The sequence below is a fragment of the Quercus robur genome, chromosome 9, assembly GCF_932294415.1.
Source record: "Quercus robur chromosome 9, dhQueRobu3.1, whole genome shotgun sequence".
Lineage (NCBI taxonomy): Eukaryota > Viridiplantae > Streptophyta > Magnoliopsida > Fagales > Fagaceae > Quercus > Quercus robur.
Window position 1 is genome coordinate 51,793,944 of NC_065542.1, and position 26,884 is coordinate 51,820,827.

General features: G+C 33.0%; 1 protein-coding gene and 1 long non-coding RNA gene across 5 annotated transcripts in view; both read left to right on the forward strand.

The window, feature by feature from the left end:
• LOC126699002 (uncharacterized) overlaps positions 1-18,294 on the forward strand; it is a 32,188-nt gene extending 13,894 nt beyond the window's left edge. The window contains exon 8 of one of the 4 annotated variants that reach the window (XR_007646667.1): positions 17,991-18,294. This is a non-coding gene — a long non-coding RNA (uncharacterized LOC126699002). The remainder of the gene's footprint in view (positions 1-17,990) is intronic. The other 3 variants (XR_007646663.1, XR_007646662.1, XR_007646661.1) reach the window with 3 other exon arrangements.
• A 2,685-nt stretch (positions 18,295-20,979) lies between these two features.
• Positions 20,980-24,186, forward strand: LOC126699003 (probable glucan endo-1,3-beta-glucosidase A6). The gene is made up of 3 exons (XM_050396549.1): positions 20,980-21,332; positions 21,463-22,758; positions 23,769-24,186. The coding sequence occupies exons 1-3, from the start codon at positions 21,257-21,259 to the stop codon at positions 23,804-23,806; spliced, it is 1,410 nt and encodes a 469-aa protein (XP_050252506.1). The 5' UTR covers positions 20,980-21,256; the 3' UTR covers positions 23,807-24,186.
• The last annotated feature ends 2,698 nt before the right edge of the window (positions 24,187-26,884 follow it).

Below are 26,884 nucleotides of genomic sequence, written 5' to 3' on the forward strand. Positions count from 1 at the left end.
CATTGAAGCACTCCGAGATATTGGTTGTCATAGCCCTATAACGGTATCCACCATCATGTAATTGGGTCCACATGTCTAGATCCTCTTTCATTAGATATGTGTATGGCATATACGGGTCGGGTTCACCTTTCTACCGCTCGATTGTCAGTTTCTTTCTAAGGGCATGAATCTTGGCTTCCTTGATAGATTGCATGTATAACTCAAATTTAGCTTCCTGAGTAGCATATCCCGCTTTCAAGGCCAGTGACTTTAAAGTGGCATCCTGAAAATGCGTGTTGAAGTTGCTAGCAACATTTCGAAGGCAATATCTATGAAATACTAGTACTCATCCATCATCATCTCTGGGCCAGTTTGCAATTGCGTTTTGAATACCCTTATATCGGTTAGAAATTACGCAAATGTCCTTATTTGCTATCACATCCCCTAATGAAATCCTGAGGCATTCTAAAAACCACCCCCAACTAGGCCTTGACTCCTTGTTCATAACGGCAAAGGCGAGAGGAAAAACCTTGTTGTTGGCATTGGTGGTTATTGCAATTAACAACACTCCTCGATATTTACCATACAAATAGGTCCCATCAATACTGATCACTAGCTTACAATGTTTGAATCCATCAATGCATGGAGCGAAAGCTCAAAATACATGGCGCAATAAAGTATCACCAAACTCGCTCTTGGGTATGGTGTGATAAAAGTATCGGGTGCCTGAATCTTGATCCAAGTATGCCAACAACAACTTTCTCAACCTTTGGTAAGACTTTTCCCAATCCCCGAATATCTTTGCAATAACCTTTTGTTTCGCATCCCATATCTTATAGTAAGAAAGCTTATGATCATAATGCTTCGCTTTAATGATGTCTTTGAGGTGATGAATTGTTACGGTGTGATTTTCTTACAACGTTGGAACAAATTCTGCTGCAAGAAAATTAGAATCCATCATTCTACAATCTTGTGCTATGCCAAGGGGTATACAACTGTGAGGACCCCTATAAGATGTGACCATCCATAGTCCATTAAGTTTAGGCTTCACGACTGCCCCAACATACCACTTGCATGACCCATCCATGCATTTCACAGACAGTTTACTTTTGGTCAACCTAATAGTCATAAAGTTTCTGTTATGCTTTGTGGCATAAATTGTTAATGCATGCTTCACCACCTCTTTATTCACAAAAATCAACCCTGTACTAAAATTCATGTCCACATTCCAAGAAGAAGCAAATGCTTGCTGAAGAACTTCAGAATCAACCATATTTTTTCAAGTATTTGCATAAAATGATGAGGCAGGAGGTTTATAAACAGGGGTTGTATTTGTAACATGCTGGACTCTAATAGTAGCGTCCGCATTATCTTCATCACATTCAGCCATATCATTAACATGAGGATTGGGAGTAATTTCATGGTCATCAACACCCCTGTCAAAGTCGCTTCGCTCAATCCTCTCCTCATACTCATCTCTATCGTCAAGATCTTCACCATTAATCGCAACATGATCAACACAGTCTTCGTCTTCTTCTTCAACTACTGGAAGTGTAAAGGGTTCACCTTGATGTACACAAAATTGATCTTCATATTTATTGCCAGCTTCGCTCTCAATTGTTGTTGGTGTCTCTTGAAAAGGGAGTGTATATCCTCCCAATGTGGTGCATCGATCATTTGGGACTGCAAACTGTAGAGATGTAGTTGTTTGTAGAATCTCCTCTATGCCAACTTCCGTACGCGACTCCAAAGTGACATACAACTCAAAATTTGCTACTTGGGACATGTTTTGCATCCTGTTAAACATGATTCTCACATGTTTGTCTTCTGTTATCGCCATATATCTGTAATTAATGCGTTGGTTGAGGACTTCATGTGGAGAATGGAAAGTAATATGTATGTCATGCAAAGCAAGGTTCACTTGCAGCTCTTCCATAATTTTTTATCTTCAAATCATTCAGGGTCTTTGGCTTACGATGTATCATCATATAATAGCACTGGATACCCAAACCTTGAAATGGGAATCTGTCATAAGGGTTGGCATTGCTAAGGGGTATCCCGTAGTATATATTTATATGGATCATTGTCAACCTATTGATCATCAAGTATAATTATGTTAGTGACAAATTTATAACTCTCAATCAACATCAATCACAAAACTTTGCATATGAAATGCCAACAATACTAACCTCAAACAAATTTGCATATACTCACCGCAGATCACATACAAAAATAGTCATTACCTATTTCATATTCTTTTAAAATTCTAAATCATTCTAGGGGCATGACTTTCAAAACCCATTCAAATAAGTTATGATGAGCAAAAATATTATTATATAACCCACTCATTATCCATTTCATCTCTGTTATAAATCTTAAACAAATATATCTTGAAATAATTTATGCTAAAAAGACTACAAATACTATCTTAGGTATCAAACTCTTAATCCATTTCATACCCAAGATAAAAACCTAAAAGTACTAAATATTCCTAACAATTTATCACAATATTTAGTACTAAATATTCCCAATAATTAATCACAATATTAATTTTTTTTTTAAAACCTAGCATATTATTAATCACAATATTTACACTAACAAAAAAAAAAATATTCCCAAAATGTTGTAATAACATAATTAATCACAATATTTGATACTAAATATTCCCCCAATACAAAATATTCCCAATAATTAATCACAATATTAATTTTTTTTTTAAAAACCTAGCAAATAATTAATCACAATATTTACACTAAAAAAAAAATATTCCCAATATGTTGTAATAACATTAATCACAATATTTCTACTAAATATTCCCAATCATTAATCATAATATTAATTCTTTTAAAAAAAACCTAGCAAATAATAACAATATGTAAACTAACAAAAAAAAAAAAAAACAAATATTCCCAATATTGCAATAACATAACACAATAAATATATAACATAACTAAAGTACAAATTTATATAAAACATTACCTGTGATAGAGTGTTGTGAGAGTGGATTAATTTTGTTGAGGTGAGTGTTGTGTGAGAGGGTGTGAGAGCTGAGGAGAGTTGTGATCATCAAGTGGAGAACTTCAAGTTGTGAGAGCTGTTGAAGAGAGTGTGATTGAGTACTATAGGTAAGGGGGAAAAAGGGACCGCTGGGACCCACATGCTACACGTGGAGGGACTGGTGACCATTCATGAAAATTGAGTTCTTTAGACTCGATTTCCATTAAACAGAAATTGAGTCTAAAGGGCTTGAGTTCAGTATGTACATGGCCAAAAAGCATGAAAAAGGCACCGGTGGGACCCACATATAAATCGAGTTTGTTAGGCTTAGTTTCCACGTGAGCAAACTCGAGTACAAAAGACTCGATTTCAATGAACTAGAAACCGAGTCTAATGGACTCGATTTGCATGCCTACATGGACAGTTTGTCCACCTCAGCTGCTGCTGCAATGGGAAAATCGTGTGATTTATACTCGATTTATAACCCCAAAATCGAGACTCACACTCTCGAGTTGTTAGTTAGCAAAATAGTTTCAAATGTGTGCTAACTAACAAAATAGTTTGGCTTTTAGTGTTATTTTCAAAAAAAAAAAAAAAAAAAAAAAAAAAACCCTCTTTCATTCAGCCCTCAATCCTCACTTCCTTTCTCACATCTCTCTCTCTCTTGTTTAAAGCTAGCCACCGAAGTAGGGTTGGAGATCAGAGTGGTCACAACATGGCGATCAGCGTGGTGAGATTGGTGTGGCTAGATTGGCGACCGAGTCCTACTACAACCCCTTGTCGGAGGACTTCATTTTTCTTCCTTTTGATATTATCGAGCCCCGCCATGTTGGTCCGACCATTCAGTCCCTCTTGAACAACTTGTATGTCAGCCCACCCTCCATTTCTGTTACTTTCTATTCTGGTTGCTAAAGACAAAGAGAACCATGTATTGTCTTTTCGATTTTCTTTGCAATATTTGTATAAAAGAACTGATCATGTGAGTTTGAAAGCAAAAAAGAAAAAGTTGATTGAATTAATGGGTCTATTCTATTTTCTCGGATGATCAAACACAATAACACACCCTTATGAATTTCTCAGCAACCAAGTAGAGTACTAGTGATTGCACGTGTGATAAATTATTTCGATTTGGATTTGGGTTGAATTTGGATTGCTGTGTTTTTGGTGGGTATTTGATTGGTTTTGTTAATTTTAATTCAAGTTTTTGGTTCCGGTGGGATTTTGGTGGGCAATAGGCAGTGGTGGTGGCATGGTGGTAGTAAATGGGTTGTGAGTTTTATGTGTGGTAGTGATTAGTGGTTAAAGAGAGAGATGGGGGAGAAGAGAGAGAGATTGAATTGTATTATTTTATTGGGTAGTAAAAATTATTTTAATGAGTGGAATAATAAAATAGAATATGGGATAATAAATGTGTTGTAAAATGGTATGGTATAAATGATAAAGTAGCTTTTAAGATGGTAAAATAATATTTATTTTAGAAACCGGATGTAAACGCTGAGGTAATATAATAAATTGAAAAATTATAATTCAAACTAAAACTAAATAAAATATGGAATCCAAGAAAGACGTACCATAGGAGCTCAGTGTAGTGGTTAGCCTTTTAGTTTAGACTTCTTGAAAGAATAGGATCCCATTCCCAGATTCTACCCCACGCCTCAGCAGAATTGTAATTTTTTTATTTTTAAAACGGCAAGAGAGTATGAACCAAAACTATAACAATTGTCCCTAGTATTACCGGCCTCAAATATAAAATGTTACAACAATTTTTATTTCATAATTTGTTGGATGGTAAATTGTGTCATTACTTTTATATAGACTGACTCGCAAATCGCAATTATTTATGTCATTTTAACGGTTTCAAAAAAAATTATATTTCTGTATTCTTATGTTTGCATTTGGCATTGTTTTTTTAAAGATTTTTTTATTTATTTATGTATAGTTTTTTAAAACTTTAAATTTTTTATGGTATAAAAATATTTTTATCCACTTTCAACAAACTTATCGCTAACTGGAATGCATGGTAAAAACTACATAATGAGTTTTGAAGAAAATATCATTTTATTTGAACTCTATGCATAATAAATGCATAAAATACTTATAGATAGGAGATGATATTAATAATATACTATACATTGCATGCCAATTTAAGAGTCTCTTATGACAAAACAGATATTAAAATAAAATAAAATTTAATACAATATGCTAAGGGTCTTGTAATTGAATTGACACTTTTCTATGCACAAAATGTTTGGAAAATTAGGGGAAAATGTTCAAGCAAAAATCCTCTAAAAAAGAGCTGCATTGAGAGGGAAAATCTTAATTGCTAAAACAAAACACCCCTCACAAAAAATCCACCCACTAAATACAAAATTTTCAGTAAAATCTAACATTCTTATTCAGACAAAATCAACACGTTTAAGCTGTTTCTTTAATGCATTCCATTTTCACCAAAAAAAATAAAAATAAAAAACAAAATAACTAATTGTAGATTTAATTTTGTTCTGGAACTTTGTTCACCACAACCAAATACACCACACTACGTCTGCCTAAGCAGGTCTTCTTTTGTTCTTCTTCTTCTTCACTTTAAAATGGAGTAACTTCCTATAAACCAAAAAAATAAAATAAAAATATAAGTCTTTTGTTGAGTCAAAGATTTGAAAAAGAAAGAAAAAAAAGAAAAAAAAAAGAAAAAAAAAAGGAATTTACTGAGAGTGCAACTCATTGAAATGCTGGTCCATCGCTGCTTTTGTAGGAAATGTATTTCGGCACTGGTAGTGATACTTGTATTTCTTGTGCTCGTTGAAGGTATGGATGTGCAAATATTCAAAAGATTCAAACATTATGTTGCAGTGAAGGCATGTTGATTCACCTTCTAATACCCTAAACAATAATAAATAAATGAATAAATAAAACAACATGTAAAATATATTATCAATGTCTTGGAAAAACGGAAATAGAGAGAACAAAAATAACCCACGAGTGACTTTCGTAGTGCTCTTTCTTTGCGGCTTTGGTTGGAAAGGATTTTCCACATTCACATTCAAACTTATACTTCTATGCGTTCTTGATGAGTGAGTTTTCAATTCTTGGACACTCTCAAATTTCAGAGCACAATGAGTGCAGATAGAGTGGCCCTCAACTTCCATTCTCTTAGTCATTTTGAGTCCTTCCTGTTTCTGTTTTCTTGGGAAAGGAAAAAAAGAAAACAAAAATGAGTGACATTTAGAATTAGAGAGAAGGGAAACAAGAGCAATAAAGATTTGGATCGGAAAGAAAAAAAGAACGTATTAGTTTGTAATTGGAAATTGGCATACCTTTCTTGAATTCTTGTTTTTTTCCAACTCGCTGCTTTCTTTCTTTGTTTTGTGATGGATCCTCACCACGCTGTTTTCAGTTTCTCTTGCTATTACGAGTGTTGAGGGGAAAGAGAAAAAAGAAAAAGAAAATGGATAGAAAATGAATAACAGTTAGAATAAGAGGGAAGGAAAACAAATACTGATATTAATTTAGAGTAGGAATTAGATTGGAATGGGAAAGAAAGAAAAAGAAAAGACACTTTATAATCGGAAAGTACCTTTCTTGAATTTTTTTTGTTTTGTTTTGTTTTTTACTCTCTGCCTGAGCTATGTGATAATATCAACTTGTTGTTTGCCTTACTATTGAGTATTGAATGAATGAAGGGTGGAGGGAAATAAAAAAAGAGAAGGAAATTAATAACTGTAAGAATGGGAGATTGACTTGGCTAGGCTAAATGGTTAAGGAGACTAGGAGAGAGTATAAATAGCTAATAGTTAATTATATATATGGCCGGGGGGTGGTGACTGGTGTGGTGGGGGGATGCTGATGACTTCCTCGGGCAAGGACATTTATTCTCAACTTTGCTTTCTTCACAAGTTGGCGGTTAACTTCTTGTTTGCCTTACTATTGGACTCGCATCTAATTTAGACTCGATTTGGTCGGTCAAACACGTACCCAACCTAACTTGACCTATTAATTAAGTCCTTATTATAAAATTTTAAACATAATATTTTATTAACTCATTTCAATTATGTATGTTTATATACTTAAGTTATATTAAATTTTTTATCTCTAAAAAAAAAGTTATATTAAATCTTCTATATCGTAAATGATATTCATCAGCTTCACTAGTTTTCAAATAAAAAAGATTTCAATGTAGGATCTACTACCAACATTTAAGAAGTTTATTTGTAAGTTCATTATATGTATTCTTTGTAATTGTTTATTTGTTCTTAGAGATATATATTTTGAATAAGTATGGACTATTTTTTTTCTTTTGATTTTTTTACTTCATTTTCTTATGTACAACCTTTCAAAAATTTCAATTTTTTCAAGTGCAATTATAATCTTACCAGCTTTCAACAAATAGACAAATAAACAAGAGAGTTTTCAGCAAAAATCTAATCCGAAAACATAGTAAATTTAAATGTGATTTAAATTTATTTCATGTTTCATGTATAAGTATTTTATTTCCTTCTTTTGTGTAATTATTAGATTAGTAAACCATTGAAATTAATTTCTGGAATATAAACATAAAGATTTATATATATTTAACTTTTATCTTTTTGGTTGTTTCTTTATTTGTATTAACAAAAGTACAAAAAAAAAAAAAAAAAAAAAACAGTGAGAAAGTATGTTAAAGTGTTAGGGTCTAAAAATTTAGAATAATTGGCAAATCGTGATCACGAACTTGTCTAGATATAGATCCTAGAGTCTATAGGTATTATTAGATAATGCTCAAGATGATATAAGTTAAGATTCAAGAGTATACAAGCTGCAGAAAGAAGAATTCGAAATCTACCTGATTCGATCGATCGAAAGACAAGCTCGATCGATCGAAACACGTATCTGAAGAATTCTATTTCAACCCAAACATTAATTAAACGTATTGGGTTTTAAGTAAAACAATACTAGTATATAAAGGAAATTCTAATCACATTTTTAGAATGCTTTTCAGAGAGAGAAGAGTGTGCCTCCTTTGTATCTAGGGTTTTGTACCCAAAAAGCTCTCATGTCTTCTACCGGTGTTATTCCTTGAAAAATCTCAAGATCCGGTGTTGTAAAAGTTACTGCCTTATCTAGTCATCAAAGGTGCTGATGATCTAAACCTTCAAGGGTGGTCTTGGAGTCATAAACATAAGAGTTTGTATTTTTTATCACAAGTGTGGGTGCTTGTGTTGCAAAGGCCTAATAGAGAAGGAGTTCGTGGATTCGGAGCTTGTACGTGGTCGTGTCAATAAGTTCTACATGTGGTAGCAATAGGATGTTAGTCATCTAAGTCTTATTGTAAAGTTTGATTCTCTATAGTGAATTGGCTTTTTACCTTGAGGATAGCTAAGTTAAATCCTCCCTAGGTTTTTTACCGATTTGGTTTTCCTGAGTCATCATCTCGTTTTGTTATTTATTTTTCCGCTGCTTTGCATGATATGATTGTTTTGTTTTAACCTAGATTTGAATAATTTATCTAAGTAATCACTTAACTAAATAACTTGTGTTAAGGGGTCTAAAAACTAACATAAAGGATTTTTTTTTTTTTTTTGATATGTGTATAAAATACGAATCATTTTGGGTTGACCCGACAAGGTGGAGTAAAGGTTATAGGAATAGTAACCCATTTTAGTCCAATAGGTATTTGATCATAACTTGTTTGATCACCCGACATTAATTGCTACATTAATTATGACAATATCATGGTTTCACCTTCAATCAAACTCTGCTTTTATACTCAAAACCTTAAACCTCATTTTTGGTTTTTTGAATAATTTGGTTCCTAAAACATTGAAACTACCATGTATGGACAAGAAACCAACAAAATTTTCAATTTGGTTCCTATGCATGTTTTGATCAGGTAGAATGTATATTCCATAATTTTTCATGGAGACTTATCACCTTTAATCAATGTTGTTCCTATGAACACAAATTAATAAATAAAATGAAGCTTATAATCTACAAAATTTTACTTATAATAACAATATTTTCACAAAGTTGTATTTCATCTCAAAATAGAGAAGAAAAAATTAGCAAGTTTTACTTCGTTGGTATTTCGACATATCTTAGAACATAAAATATTATTGTTATTGTTATCTATGGGATTGATATGACCAAGTTGAGGTGCAAACTACATTGATCTTTTGAAATTATATGCATCATGTGGGGATATTTTATCAACCAAGGCAACAAAAATTTTAGGCATATTGTCTCCAAGATACTGTATGTCAGTCACAGTAGAGTTATTTACTAATTGCAAACAATTTTGGAACTCAACAAATAGTCAATTTTACAAGAACTAAATGTAAAACTTTCCACCTAAAAAATATAAAAAGAAGAAGAGAAAGAAGAGAAGGAAAAGGCGGAGTTTTGTCTAAAAAAATGCATTGAGAAAGGTTAGAGATGTATACAACCTTTCAACGAGGCAATACTTTTTCAAGTCTCTCAAAATGGAATCTATTCCAAATATATATGCCATGGTTCCTTACTTCAACAAGGTACATTGTCGTTATCTTATTGGTATGCCATATGCACTACTATTGGTGCATTTTAATATTTATTATACATATATGGCTAAATTCTTATTATTATGCAATTTATTTTTATTGAATTTTGTTGGTTTTGTGCAACAAAAGAAGCTCTGTCGTAATTTGGGACTAGTGGAAGCGTATACACACAAACAAGAAAATAAAATATGCATATTAGATAACAATATTTATTGTGGTTCGGCCAATTCCATGCCTACATCCAAGGGCAACATCAACTAAAAATCACTATCAACGATATGGATTACAACAAGATTAATCATCACTCACAACTCACACAAACAACACTCATAAATCTCACCAACAAAAAAAAAATACCTATCACAAACGCAAACTAACTCATAAACCCAAAACCCTAATGCACCAAATTACTTTCTCACACTCACAACAAACAAACTCTCAACACAATCAGAGGTAATCTTTCAACATCAAAAAAATATACCAATTGTTTCCTCGAAGAAACTCACTCATGTTTTTCTTGGAGTCTTTCTTTTCTTCAATGTGAAGGAACCGTAGGCAAAAATTACCAAATTCTTTTGCAGCAAGGCCTATTTATAAGGCTTCATTAATATTCCTTGATGAATAAGGAATATCCAATTACTTTTTCAACAAGAAAACATTTTTTCCTTCCATATCAAGAAGAATCATTGTCTTCCATACAAAGGAAAAAGCTACAAGTATATTATTCATGTAATTTAATTTACATAATAAAAAAATAATAAAACATTACTACATCGCCAAAAAATCAAATAAAAAAGAATGATAAACAACACCAACTCTACTCAAATTAAACTAAGTTCATTATGAAGAATTTCCACTCAACTAAAGTCACTGAAGTCTCACATTTTGAAACAAGTAGGCTTTACAAAATAAAATTAATCAATAGGGATTGGGCGTTACCCAAATTGGTGCTGGCCAAACCTCATGCGAGTCACCTACATAAGCTGGCAGGGGTTCAATCTTATTGTCATCCAAGCAGAATACACCTTCATCAAAACCTCTTCCAGTGCCCTCCAAATCAAAATTGTAGTTGACATCCGTAAAATATATACAATTTCCCTTGTATGTATCAGGGTATTCATGAGATGAAATGGCTATAGATGAATTCAATCCCAAGAACAACACATCATCACCTAAACTTTGAACTTGATACCAATTTCGACAATTGGTATCAAGCTTGAAAATGTTAAAAGATGTTGTCTTCCTTATATATAACTCGCTAGGCTCATAAATGTAACCTCTTTTAAAACATTGTTGAACCATCATTATCCCGCTGGAAGACTCCACCAAATGCAAATCACCGAAAGGAGTTCTTGAAGGCTCAGGTGCAACTTCTGTTACTATTGGCTTTGGGTAAGATCCAATATCACAAACCATGAGTTGTCCATTACCTTTTAAAGCATACAATTGGCCATCATGAAAAATGGCATCTTTGTATGGAGGAGCCTTGTCATGGAGGACAGACCATTTCTTGTCTCCCCTCTTATAGTAGGCTAGACTCCCTAACTCACCATATATAGCCACTGCTACAAAATTCCTGCAAGTAGGACTTGAAGATAAGACTACTTTTTGTAAAAGATCGTTTCGTACACCAGTTGAATCAACGGAATAATATTCCCCGGGGACACTAATTAAGCTTAATGACCAAAGAAGATATTCTTTTCCATGTTTATTAGCATGGTACTTTCTTACATCTGGGAACTTGGACCTTGGAGGAAGCTTAATTCTGGCCTTTGTTAATGGATTAACTAGATATATCGAACTACTCTTTTCAGCAATCACCACCCAACCATATGCTGATCCTTTAAATACCTTTTCTCCGGACTCAGGCAACTCAAGTTTGTGAACCCTCTTTTCCAATGGCTCCATGAATCCACATGTTATTCCATGATTATGAGGAATTAACAACCAAGGAAGTCGGCTATTTTTGTGGTTAGGCATCTTTGAAAGCCTAGAACGCCATGAAGAACAAACACAGCGGAACCTAATTCTATCAGTATATAAGTCGAGGTACTCTTCTTCAATGGTAATCAACAAATCCTTGGGAAGCGAAGACCACTGGCTAACGGCACCAGAAACCTACAGAAAACTGGGCTTGCTTTGCCCATGTTTAAGGTACTCTGGATCCATAGTTGGACTTTCCGGAGGAGAAGAAGACATTATCACTAACGCAACTTTAAAACTCTCTTTCTTTGCTCTCTCCCGCTCTCTATCTCCAGGCCCTAGGGGTATATGACGAACTGTTAAAAATAAAAATAAAAACTCGGTCTCTCATGCTCTAATATAGCGATGGTTCTTGTGAAGTCGGTGGCTTGTTATCCTAATCCAAATTGTTTTGGAGTGGCCTATAAGACTTGATGTCCTATTTCAAGTGCAATTAGAATTCCTAATCGTTTTAGGACTCAACTGATACCTAACCGGCTTAGATATCCAAGTCCAACTTGGAATCTGTTATTTTATTAATTAGCCAATATAGTGGTATCCTACAACAACTCTAATACACAAGCAATGATCACCTAGCCAACTAACTCTATGTATAAATAGGACATAGGTGTTGCGGCAATTATATATTAGAAAATAGAGAGTGAAGTAGTGAGATTGGTTGGTGCATATTATTGGGAGAGTTCTCTAGTTTTAGGTGTATTGGGGATATTGGGGATTGGGTGTGTGAGAATATTGATACACCAACTTGTATATCTCTATATTTTGGTTAGTGGAATTTCTTCGTTGTTGCCTGTGGATGTAAGCCAAAAGTCGAACCACGTAAATCCTTAGTGTTATCTTTGGAAGTCGAACCACGTAAATCCTTAGTGTTATCTTTGGTGTTCTTTTGTTTGTGTGTTTGTTTATTTTTAGATTTTAGGTTTGCTTCGTTCCTATTGTTTATTTATTGGACATCTTTCTATAATCATAATATTTTCACAATCAATATTGAAGTGGAAGTGCTATCCGGAGGCGCTTTCCAACAACAGTTCTAAATTCCTATTTCGAGTCGAACTTTTTTTTTGGTTTTTTGGAACACGTCCTTAATTCAAGTCAAACTTGGAATTATAGTATCTCGTTTTTTTAAGGAAATTATATAGTACTTAAAGATATTTGCATAACATTTTTACAATAAATTTTAAGTCACATGTTGTTACTTGTGGGTGACAAAGTAATTTTAGTGGTTGGTTTAAATTAAAATCAGTAATAACTTACTACCTAAGATTTGTTGTTTGTGAAAATATTGTGTATTTTAACCCATCTTATTTTTTTAATCATAATAACAAATTTAATACAATATCCATAATCTTTGGAAAAAAAATTATTAACATAATTTTTTTTAATGGGTCTATAATTTCACGTCTCATAAAATTAATGCAATGCCAGGTATGTGATTAAGCAGAAGGAGTATTAAAAGATATTGGCAATTTATAAGACAATCCATATATATTTTTAAACAAGTCATATAACTAATTAAAAAGTCATGGAGCTAAAACACATAGCCATATGGATTGGCGCAAGACAATTCTAAACCATTTAGAAGTCAAACTTTTTCCTTATCTTATATATGTGTTGGGCTATCTAGAGCCTAGTTGTATTTGATTCAGATTACGATCCGACCCGATATAAAAGTGCTACGGTTTTTAATGGGATTTGTTTTAGGCTTAGTCCCTAGAGTGGAAAATTTTAGCCCGTTTTAAGCCCACTGTGAATCTTGTATGCAGGATAGAAAAACTGTTGTTTCAAATTAGGGTTTGGTGTGTGTTGTTTTTTAGAAAGAAAATAGTATTGCCGCATTTTTTTTTTTCCCTCTGAATAGTAAAATTATTGCAACTTCGTGGACATAAGAAAATTGTCAAACCACGTAAATATTGTCTTGTGTGATTATTTTCTTTAACACTTTTTTTTTTTTTTTTTTTTTTTTTTTTTTTTTTTTTTTTTCATAGATCTAAAAATTTCATGGATATTCCTTGCAACAAAAACCAGCCAAATTGCATCAATAGATGCAATCTTTCCACACAAAAAAAATAAAATAGACACAATCTCGTCAGCCTTAGAACATGCCACATCACATGACATATTCATTGACGGGCCACATGATCAAATGTCTCATCAATATCCTACTTTTGACCTAGGGCTGTAAATGAACCAAGTTGATCATGAACAACTCGAGCTTGACTCGATGAAAAGCTTGTTCATGCTTGTTTGTTTATAAATAAGCCAAGCTTGAGCCTTAATCTTAGGCTTGTTTAATAAACAAGCCGAGACCAAGTAAACAAATTTGTTCATGAATAAGCTCGTGAGCTATTAGGCTTGATACAACACAATTCAAGCATAGACTCATTTATAAGTTTATATGTGTTAGCTAAATATACTCATTACACATATTTTAATAATGACATGACCAACATGGGACCACTACCCATTACCTTAATATTTTCCTTCCCACTAAATTGACCAAGAACCACTTTAGACTATAGTTACATTTAAAAATAAATAAATTAGTTAAGCTAGCCACATATGATCTTTCCCTATCAATCATCTAAAGTAAAGTTATGAAACATATTAGTATTTTCTTATTCATAATAGTTACAAACAAGTATTTTTCTGGTTCTTCACCTTCTAACGTGAATGTAAAAATTGTATTTTGAATAATTGTTGAAACTATAGATAGAGAATGATGAATGAATGAATTTAATTATGTAAAATTTTAATTTGAATAATGGCTAATCATAAGTAGGGCTAGATGCATGATAATTAAAGTCTACTTTTTTTTTTCTCCTTAATTTAGAGATTTAAGCATTTGATAATGTAATTTTTTTAGATCTCAAGCTCAAAAGCTTGACCTGAGCTCAAGTTTGAGCTTGATATTAAGCTTGAGCTTGGCTTGACTAATTAATCAAGCCAAGCCAAGCCAAGCTCAAGCTTTTTGGCTTTCTCACAAGCTCAAGCTCAAACACCATTCCTAAGCTTGTCACGAGCTCAAGCCAAGTTTAAGTTTTTGACTTTTTTTAACGAGTCAAGTTTGAACATGCACTACTCGACAAAGCTCGGCTCGTTTACAGCCTTGATCATTATTTTGCTCGGACATGGCATTTTCCCTATTCCATTCCCCCCCCCCCCCCCTAGATTCTAATTTTAGGTTCTATTTGCTCGTTTAAACCCCCTAAAGCACTCAAATTGATCCATTTGGACCCTGTATATGCAAAAGTCGCTAACTTACTCACATGTGCTTTATCACAATGTCCTTCGCCAAATTTTTTTTTTCAGGCCATTAATGTTGCCATTCTTTAACCTTTGTCAGGCCATAACGACTCTTCCTTGGTCATTGATGCAGCCATTATCAAGCCTTTGCATCTTTCTTCCAGCATTCCTTTGAAGTCATCATCTCAATTTGCATAAATCTTCCTCTATTGTGACTGATCCATATCCAACCAATTTGGTCACTTTCAAGAACATTTTCAAGGAATCATTCAAGGTTTCTTCGAGGTATCTTCACAAGCTTTATTCGTAACTTAATGCTTCATCAAACTTCTATCTTGAGTTTGAGGGGATGTTAAATAATAATAAATTGATTTGATATGTAATGGGCCTAATGGCATAAGAGACCCAAATGTAGTGTAAAGCCCATGCACATATAACCTAACTCCAATAGTTTCTACAAGTACTCTCTATCTCATACTTCATCGTATATGAAAGATATAGCCGTGCATTATTTCAAACAAAACTCCATAATATGACCCCCCAAAAAAAATTAAAACATTGATTGGTCCTCTGTACAGATTACAGAGCCCCTAACGTGCAATGTTGGCATTATATATGTAAACAAATTTTTTTTTTCCCCGGCTGCATTAACTTCAAATTTCATCAATTTGATTTTGGTAGCATCATACTCCAAAAACATAGGATTAATAGATGTATCTTCTTCTGAACTTAACCAAACTCTTGCAATTATATACAACAGAGTTTACAAAGCCGAATAGAATCCAAAATCTAGAGGAATGGTTGATGGGATGAGCTACACGCTCAAGACGAGCCATAAAGACTATCAGTAGGTTTTCTGCAAATAATATTTGATTATTCCAATGCTACCTAACAAAGAAGCTATTCCACTAAGAAGCAGAATGTTCTTAATACCAAGGGATCTAGTAATGCTTGATATATAGCCTTCACATTCAATACCCTTAATGCCTTGTTCCATATCCTTTGTGGGTGAAACCACAAACCTATATCTAGCCCATATATTATCATAGAAGGAAATGTGTAAAGAAGAGATCGAACAATCTTGCCTAATTTGTTCTGATCCTTGTTGAAGCAACATTCATGGACATTGGAATTGAACTCTCAGCTAAAATTTACAGCCACCAATACTTCCAATAGGAAAATGAGATGTACCATTTAAATATGTGGAAACTATAATGCTTTATTTATATGCAATATTAATTTTATCAGGGTTTCTTGTCAAACACGTAATTCATAGTGAGCAATACTTTGTATATGCCACTTCATTTACATTGTTGATGATTGATCTTTCATTGTTGATGAGAGTAAAGCTACAGCCTCTCCAACTGTCAAATAAAGGCTATCCGGTCTCATGAAATCCTAAGCTTCATCTGCTTTCAGGAGTTTTTCCATTACCTCACCCAGGGGATTCACAAGTACAAGTTGTGAAGCCAATTAATAACAATTGAGGTATGAGACTATCAGGAACAAAAAGGATATAAAAGAACTATATAAGAGATTTTATGCACTTGCCTCAACCCCTTTCTTTTCCATTGCTTTTCTCAAATCCTTGAAGAGAGAGACTCCACTTGTAGTTTGTAAATTGCATTTGGCTTTGTTCAATAGGCTTGAACAAAAAATGATAAATTGTTGCTCCAGAATGACAATAACCACCATTAGTAGAAAGTGCTTACGGCTGAAGTGAACAACATCAATTTGAAAAAATAATTCTAAAATTGAACTCATTCTAAAATTAACTTTACCTGACATTTCCAAAATCACAAATTGGAGGCTTGGCTGTTTTTTACTATCTTCTTTTGCTTCACATTCTTCAATCCATCTCAAAATCCTTCGTTGTATAACAAAAAGGATATGATCAAAATTCACAACAAGAAAAATGCCTATTAGCGACCAAGAATTTTTGACGGACCCAAAAAGCCCTCTCAAAAAATCTTATTTGTGATGGCAAAATAAAATCCTCGCAAATACTTGGTAAAATGTGAAATATTTATGACCAACAAAAAAACTGTCGCAATTACGTGTTATAGTCGTCACAAATAATAATATTTTGGAGGGAAATTTTCCCTCCATATTATTTGCGAGGGCCAAGATCGACCTTCAAAAATAATCATTAAAATGTCAAAATTTTTGGAGGGAAATGTTCCCACCAAATTATTTCCGAGGGACAACAAAAATCCCTTGCAAAAAGTTTATTTTTTGTGTGGGTTAAAAATAAGCCCTTACTAATACTAAATTATTTGCGAGGGCCACAATTGACCTTCGCAAAAAATCATTAAAATATTAATTTTTTTTAGAGATAAAAATTATTCTAAAATTCAAAGAAGAATAAAAAGAAACGCATAAACATATAGCACTTCGTATTCTTTAGATGAACCTTTTGTAAAACTAATAAATTTTAATTTCAGATTCTTATTCATGCCATATAATATAAAACATAAAGCTATTCAACTATTTTCTTTTTCTCTCGGTATTATAAACCCCTTGAATCTAACCAACTTTGTTAGCAAGAAAAGCATGCCAGTCAGCTTTCATTTCATTCAAATGCACTCAATCATGAGGTGACTTATGGGCACTTTATGTTTTATTATGTTTTAATGGCTTCTTTAACCTCGTTGGCCTCTCCACATCCGTCAGCCATTTGCTTCGTCCTAGCGTTCCCGTTGGCATATGGAGGCGCTTGTTGAGTCTCCTTGTGGGGTTGTCTCGTATGATGTCGTCGGCCTAATTCTTCCGTTGGTTTCCGTGAAGCTGACAGGTATGTGGGTGCCGATGATCTTTTTGCGCAATGTTTTGGGAGTATCAATTTTATGGCTAAAATATCCTTATCACCAACCATTTCTTAGACTCAAATCCAATAAACATTTAATACATCCAAAGGTTAAAGAGTTCTTAGCATCTTGCAATAGCCAAACAATTAATTGCCTATAGACCTTGTTCTTAAAAGTGTTCTTAGAATTATACTTTATATAGACCTTGTTCTCATTTGTATTTGCCTATTTGGTGCAAGCGAGGGAAAACATGTATAAGACTCAGTTTCCTTTTTTTTTATTTTTGTTTGCCATTTTCTTTATCATTCCCTATTCTTACCTTTTTATTATTGATTCACCGAGGCGGGTAGAAAGCTATTATGGTCAGACTGAGGTTAAATAATTATCATTGATTTCCCCACATTCTTATTTTTTTTTAATAAGATTGTTATGTCTATTGATAAGCTTTTCAATTCTTCGCACTTATTAGGACATGCCCCTTGGATGTTCCAAAATTGTAAGCCATATAAAGAAGTTTGCAAAATATGTTGGAAATCAAGTGTTACATGGTCAGGTTTATGCACCAAAAATTGTGCCAAGCAATGCAAGAAGTGGGAGAATGCAAGCGGCGGACATTGTTCTTACTATTTGAAATGCTCTTGCGAGCATATAGACTGTGTTTGACAATATGAAATGTATTATTAGTTTTTAGTCTAGTTATAACTAAAATAATGGGAATGAATTTTATATTTCAAGCCAAAATTGTATCAGCTTTTAGGCTAATTTCATTATAAGTGGCAATGTTTTCCAAATTATTATAGCTTAATTAATAGACTCCTTATGGTGCTTGTTGGCGGTTTATCATTTGTTATAGGTTTTGTGAGTAAAATGATATTTATGCAAGATTTCTATGGTCTTCTTATACTTCTTGATGAAGAATTCACCATTCATATATGTTTTCTTCTTTACATTTAGGAAAGTTTGATCTTTGCAAAAGCTTGCTGTACCAGGAAAATATAACGTGGTTAAACACTTGTACTACTTTTTATATTTTTTTTAAAGAGAGAAAAAAAGAAAAAGTAACGATTGAAATTGAAAAGTAAATGAAAAGCACATTTTTTTTAATGAGGAATATATGGAAATGGAAATGGAAAGCATATTTACCCGTACAATTTTAATTGGGGCAGCTTGTAAGGAACTATAATACACGTGTAAAACTAACAAATTTTAATTTCAGATTCTTATTCATGCCATATAATATAAAACATAAAGCTATTCAACTATTTTCTTTTTCTCTTGGTATTATAAACCCCTTGAATCCAACCAATTTTGTTAGCAAGAAAAGCATGCCAGTCAGCTTTCATTTCATTCAAATGCACTCAATCATGAGGTGACTTATGGGCACTTTATGTTTTAATTATTATGTTTTCATATTGATCATACTATTTATTTTCATTAGTAATTTGACCATTTATAATTTCTCTCCTAAAACAATTAAATATCTACATTCAACAACATTTTAGAGTTAGTATTTTATGAAATGGTTGAACATGAAAAATACTTATTATTAATATCAGATTACTAATTAAAATGGATAACAAGCTAACATGAAACGGATTCAAATATAAGGAGCTAAAATGAACATTCAACAACATTTTAGAACTACTATTTTATAAAATGATTAAACATAAAAGATACTTAACATCAGATTATTAATAAAATAAGATGGTAAGACGAGTATGAAACAAAATCAAATATAAGGAGCTAAAATGAAAATTTTGAAACGCAAATGGTTAGAATGATAACAAACCCAAATTTTAAAGACAAAAAATGAACTTTAATTTAAAAGAAAACTAGCTACCTTAAACTAGCCAACAATATTTCACATGTGATGAGGCTAGTATAAAGGGAAGATGTTATGTCTATTTAAATAAGAAAAATGTCTGGTTAACTTGGTGTCCTTAAAACATTTGTTAATAAATCACTTTAGCAAAGTTTTGATACTATATTCATGAAAAATATATATAAAAAAAAACTACTAAAATCAATTACTTTTTTCTTTTTTAATAAAAAATTTCTAAAACCAATGTGATGTTAGATTACCTTCCAACTCTTTATATATATATATATATATATATATATATATATATATATATATATATGTATGTATGTATGTATGTATATTACTATATGTAAATTTTGAAAATATAACTATTAAATTGCAATTTTTTATTTTATTTTTATATTATTAACATGTATGTCAAATTTCGTTCAAATGAGGTGTTAGTTATTATTGGATCAATAAACTTATTTTTATGCATAATTTTTTTATCGCAAAAACTTAAAATTTAAATATTTAATTGAGACATAATTATTAATATTTGATTTTCTTAAATTTTCCAAACATAAAGAATATAATAAAAAAATGTAATCCAACAATTAAAATTTTAAAATTCATATCTAATAAAAAAATATAGAAAAAAATATGTAGAATTTCTCTCTAATTAACTTTTCCACTAAAGAAAAACATACATTCTACAACACCTTGGTCATTGCTAGGGGTGGCAATTTTTACCCAAACCCATTAACCCACCCATTACCCACTTAATTTGGGTAAGTCTTAACTCAACCTAGTTACAAATTTTCTTTCCAACCAAACACATGAATAAGAGAATTTTTTTTTGGATTAAAAAAAAAAAAAATTCTTTTCTATCCTTTGGTTAGTTCTTTGAGGCTAATTTTAATTTTGTGTCTTTGATCAATATGGTGGGCATTTTGGTAAATTTGTTTTTGAGTGAATGTATTTTGGTAATATTATACTAGTAAGTTTTTGGTATTTGTAAGTATATATATATATATATATATATAAACTAAATAATGGGTAAAATGGGTGAGTTGGGTGGGAAATGAGTATTTAATATTTATTTAAACAAGTAATAAATGGGTAAATAGATAATTGTGTATCTAATCCATTTATGATCAAACCCAAAATGCGTTCAATCCGCCCAATTTAGTTTGAGATTAAATTTTGTATGGATGTAGTGTAAATATATTTTACTCCTTCAATTCTAATACCCATATATAAATCTAACTAAATTAAGAATTTATTAAGATATTATTAGATGCAGTAGAATGTATTAATTTTAAGTAAATTACTAATACCACCATTTCTTATTTGATAATATAAATAGTAAATTTTACATCTCATTTTTAGCAAACTCGGAGTCACTTTTAGTCTTTCTCTTTTACTATTTTTTGCCGACTACTACTCTGTGGCTCTCCACTCTTATGCAAGGGACAAGGACCGAGATGTTGTCCACTAGTCTAACGGCTACATGCACTTTCTGGAACCAACAACCCCTTTTTCGTCCCTTCCTCGAAATTAACCCAATTCTAATTTACATGTCATGTCACCAATGGACCCACCATAAACTTTCTCCTCATTAACTTTTCCTTCGCAACCAACAACACATATCGCTTCAATGCTCTCTGCGCATTATACTATAACATTTCTTCTTTTCCTCTTTTCTTTTTCTTTTCCCAAAGGCCAAAGGTAAAGTCATTACTCATATTCCCCCTAAAGTCCCTAAACCCCTGATTACCTCTTTGACACATTGGTCAGTGCACCATAACAATTTTCCCCATCTTCTCCATAAACACCTTTCAATCCACTCTCATTGCTCTTGTCTCGCTTTCTGCTTCATACCCTTTAATACTTTCACCAAACAAAGCACTGTGAAGCTAAGACCAAGAACCATGATAGAATTGAAGAAGATGGGTCATCTTGTTTTTCTTGCTCTCCTCATTCTCTCCTTCCTCATATCCACTTCAAGTAAGTCCATTTTTCTCTCAATGTTATTTATTTATTTGTGTATATTACAGTACCCTCTATTTGAATCAAATTGTGAGATCCAGAAAATAAAATCTTAATCGTAAAATAAGCCTAACCCTTTTGTTTACAGGTGCTAAGTTCACGAGCAAGGTGGGAATTAACTATGGCCAATTGGGAAACAATCTACCATCACCATCAAAGTCGGTGGAGCTTATCAAATCTCTCAAAGCCAAGCTTGTGAAAATCTACGACACAAACCCAAAAATCCTTAACTCCCTCAAACACACAAACATTAAAGTCTCAATCATGTTACCCAACGAACTCATCTCCAACATCTCCTCCAACCAAACCCTGTCTGATCTCTGGGTCCGATCCAATGTCCAACCCTTTTATCCACACACCAAGATCCGATACCTCCTCGTTGGCAACGAAATCATCAGCTCCACCGACAACAAAACCTGGTACAACCTCGTCCCTGCAATGCGCAAAATTAAATCTTCCCTAAAAGCCCATGGTATTCACAAGGTCAAAGTTGGAACTTCGTGTGCCATGGATGTCCTAGAATCGTCATATCCACCTTCGAACGGGACTTTCCGGGCCGACATTTCGGGTCGGGTCATGAAACCCATGTTGCAATTCTTGAACAAAACCAGATCATTTTTCTTCCTAGATGCGTACCCGTATTTTCCTTGGTCTTCGGATCCTACCAATATCAGGCTCGACTACGCTTTGTTTGAGTCCAAGAATTTCACCTACACGGATCCGGGTTCGGGTTTGGTGTACACGAATCTATTTGACCAAATGGTGGATTCTGTAATTTTCGCTATGAAGAGACTCGGGTACCCGGGAATTCGGGTCTGGATAGCTGAAACGGGTTGGCCCAATGGTGGTGATTTCGACCAGATTGGTTGCAACATTTACAATGCTGCTACTTACAACAGAAACATAGTTAAAAAGCTCACATCCGAATCGGGTACTCCAGCCCGACCCGGAAAAGTCCTCCCATCTTTCATCTTCTCTTTGTATAACGAGAACCAAAAGCCGGGTCCGGGTACGGAGCGGCATTTCGGGTTATTATACCCGAACGGGTCAAAAATCTACCCGATTGATCTTTCGGGGGAGACTCAGGTGTGGGAGTACAAAAAGCCTTTGCCGAAGCCAACCAATGATGAGAAGTATAAAGGGAAGATATGGTGTGTGGTGGCGAAAGGAGCCAATAGCAGCGAAGTTGGTGCGGCGTTATCGTACGCGTGTTCACAGGGGAATAAAACTTGTGACCCGGTTCAACCCGGGGGTAAGTGTTACAAACCCGAGTCACCTATTTGGCACGCAAGCTACGCGTTTAGTGCTTATTGGGCACAGTTTAAGAAAGTTGGTGGGACCTGTTACTTTAACGGGCTTGCTACGCAAACTATCAAGGATCCAAGTAAGTACACCAATTATAAACTCTCACATCATCTTTTATTTGCTGTATAATTCTAGATAAAATTGTCACTTAGCTTATGTCATTGTTATGATGGGATTTTATTTTATTTAATTACAATAATGGATTTGATTATTTCAATTTTCAATTTTTTTTTTCATTAAAAAGTGGAGATATTTAAGGATTAAAAAGTCACGATGTACTAGAAACGAGAAAATCTAGTGTCATAATTTATTTCAAAATCCACATTCCCTTTCCCATTGAATAATTATGATTAAGAATTATCCTATTGTTTTACCCGGAATGTGTAGCGCACATTGATAGAACTGTACAACCTTATTGTCACACTCAAGGGGTTACACTCCTCCCCTATTGAATAATTATAATTAAGAATTATACTATTGGTTTACCCTAAATCTGAATTAAACAACCTATGTCCATAGTCCATACACGGAAATACATCACCCAAATCTCCCATACAAACTTTATGGGAGATTTGGGTGATGTATTATTATACCTTAAGATTTCTTAGTTGATTTTTTAAACATTTGATTACACTAACCAATAAATTACATGATTGAATTTAATGATTCTTAAAAAAGATAATGTTCTTTTTACTGCCTTAAATACTATTCCTAAGTTTTCTACCATTGAAAAATTAGCAAATTAAAAGAATAGCTGTCGGTTTTATTTATTTTTTTGAGAAACAAATGAATAACTGTAGTTGGTAGTACTGATTTTTTTTTTTTTTTTGATGAGAGGTAGTACTGATTTAATTCTTAATAAAAGTAATTTCTCCAAAAAAAAAAAAAAAAAAAATCTTAATAAAAGTAAAATACACAGTATATATTACATGAACTTTTTCTTTAACTAATACTACATTTGCAATCAATTTCTGCTTACCTGCTCTAAAAAAGAACATGCATCGATCTTTTATAAAACAAAATATTTCATTTCTTTTATTTGAAAAGAGAAAAGAAAATAATTCTAATGGATTTCTTTGCTTATTACAGGTTATGGATCCTGCAAGTTTCCAAGTGTTACACTTTGAAGAAGATGTAACTTTGGCCCCCCCATGGTGTCTCTTCCTATGAAAACCTCAAATAAGTTGCTATATTCACTCTTATCAGAGTGATTTGGGCTCCCCTTTTATTTATTTATCTTTATCTAATCTCCATTTTCCGATTGCATTTTAGAATTTAGAAGACAAAAAAATTACCTTAGTCATAAGGTACATCAATCCCTCTAGGATTAAAATGGGACCCCAAATCACCCAAATATTATTATTATTATTCATTAGTCGTTGCCTCAACTTTTTTTGTCAGAGTACATTTAATACAGACTAGCTTCCAACGGCTATATTTTTTGCCAACTATTAACGGCTATTGTTCGGTTCTTTTTATATATTATATTTCTCATTGTTTGTTTTTAGTCATAACTTTTTAAGGATTACTAAAGACTTTCCTCAGGTCCTCGAACTTCGAGGATAAGTATTTAATTTGCCAAAAGGAACTTGTTGGTTACGTTGCTGCACTTTTCTTGTAGCTTTCCATGACCTTTTCTCAAAAGATTCCCTTGGCCCCCTCAATCACCATGAAATTACACATGCATGTCACTGAGTCACTGACGCAGTCCTTTTGTTAATGGGTTCTCTCTTCTTTTCATTGACCAAGCAACCCAATGGTTCAACACCTAGTCAATCTTGGTGGCATCTAAAAGTCCTATCGTTTTCATTTCTTTTATACCCCGTTGTATTTTAATTTCAGTTTGAATGAATGACCAGACTTCTCATTACAAAAAAAAGAAAAAAGAAAAAGAAAAAAGCAAGCAACCCAACAAAACAGGAATATCGATATGAAAAAGAGAAATCCAGTTCCACACTATACTTCACAATAGCTATTACCAAAAATAAATAAATAAATAAAAAAAGCTATTACAAAAACCTAGGTCGATGAAAAAAAAAAAGTTATGTTTATAATATTTTCGTAACAAATTTTTAGTGGCATGTTGTTACTAGATGTTATTAATGTGTAAAAAAGTAAACGAATAATAACTTAAGGGCAATATTTAGGTACAATGCTTATGTATTGTTTCTTAGCTTTTAAGATTTAGCCACGTAGTTGTACTTAACTAAAAATATACTTGTATCCAAAGAGAAAAAAGTTACATGGTTGAAATTTAAGAGGGGGAATTTAAATAACAATACCTAAATCTAGAATTTGTTGTGAAAGTATTATAGATGTAGTGGCATGTTGCTACTAGATGTTATTAATGTGTAAAAAAGTAAACGAATAATAACTTAAGAGCAATATTTAGGTACAATGCTTATGTCTTGTTTCTTAGCTTTTAAGATTTAGCCACGTAGTTGTACTTAACTAAAAATATACTTGTATCCCAAGAAAAAAAAGTTACATGGTTGAAATTTAAGAGGGGGAATTTAAATAACAATACCTAAATCTAGAATTTGTTGTGAAAGTATTATAGACGTAGTGTTTCATCAATTTTTTTTTTCTTCTTTTGCTAGTAACCAGCATTTGCGTGATAGTTGCCGCATAAATATAAGTTCTTGTAGAGTGAGGGGGAGAGGTAAGAGTTAGGATTCAAGTTTCTAGGAGAAAAATTCATGCAAATATACTTTTAGATTAGATTAGAGTAGAATTCTATATTTAATTAAAAAAAAAAACAACGTTCATCAGTTGCATCTACAATTATCCTACAATGTGAATCAGATTTTTGCAAGAGATTCAATACAACTAAGATAGTCGCCTTCAACTAGATCCTTTTGTAGCTTCTATGGATTTAATTCTTGACATTGCAGCCGCTCTAACCTCTCAACAATATTGTTTCTAGCCCATTTACCAATTAAGGTTGTTATTCATATACCCAAGATTTTATTTTTTGAGAAATGCCCAGGATTAGAAATAACCCATCATATACTTGGCAAGTCATCATGGAGGCAACGATAGTATGGAAAATGGGCTAAGATGGGGGTTAGGGAACAATAGGAAGACTATTGGCTTTCCACTCTAATGACATACATGGTGATCTCTACGAGGATTAGGGCTGTGCAAAGTGCAAACCCACCTCAACTCTCCCACCCAACTCTTCCACATGCACCATCCCATGGAAGTTTATTATATGCAAGGTGCGGGTTGGGTGATTTCGATCATCAAATTAGAAAGTCAATTTGACTCGTACGTAGGTTGAGATTTTACTAACGTGCCGATGACTGACATGCCCGCATATAATTACATATATTACATGTCCACACCCAATCAATCCCTACAAAAATTATTATCTTTGGATAAACTTACCAACCTGCACAACTCGTCGAGTGAAATACTAGATTTTCAATTGAATCGATGGTTGTAGAGTTTGGTTAGTTGGTGGTCGATTGAAATTTTTCCAACTCATAATAAGCTTAACTCGCCCAATTTAACTCAAGCATGAACTAACGAGGATTGATATTGATGAAGAACCAAAGGTCACAACCCTAACTAACATGGAAACTCAATCTTGGCAAAGGGACATGTTGCATACTCTCTTCCTACCATTTGAGGCCGAAGTGGTACATATAATCCCCCCACATCTATAGGAGGTTTCTAACTTGGATATGAAACAAAAACATAGTCTTCAAAGTGAAGATTGTCTATAATATAGCAAAACAATGCATTTAGGAAGAAAGTTAATGGGGCTTATTTATGGTAAAAGAGAGTTAAATTGAGAGCTATTAACAATAATTGGGTTGAAATTCTTCTCAAAAAGATGTATTTCGCTTACTATTTCGGGAATATCTCTCATGCCAGTTTGAATTTTTGGGTGAGGTTAATGTTTCTGAAAACTATACATTCAAAGTTTCAATTAAAGCACAAGAATGGACCTGTTTCATTAAGAAATGAATGAGATATGATTTTTTGATGTTGACTTTGTTAGTTGTAGGGAAGTTACAGGAAGAACTGAACTTTCAACTCTTTTGCTTGCTCCCTAGCCCTCTAAACTCTCAATTAAAATTTTCATAATCCCACATGGAAAAGCTCTCATTATAAACCCCCATAACATCTAGCATAAATATCCTCCTCTAGTATCATATCATAGCACTCTAAAATCTTAGAGCTTCCTAGTCAATTGA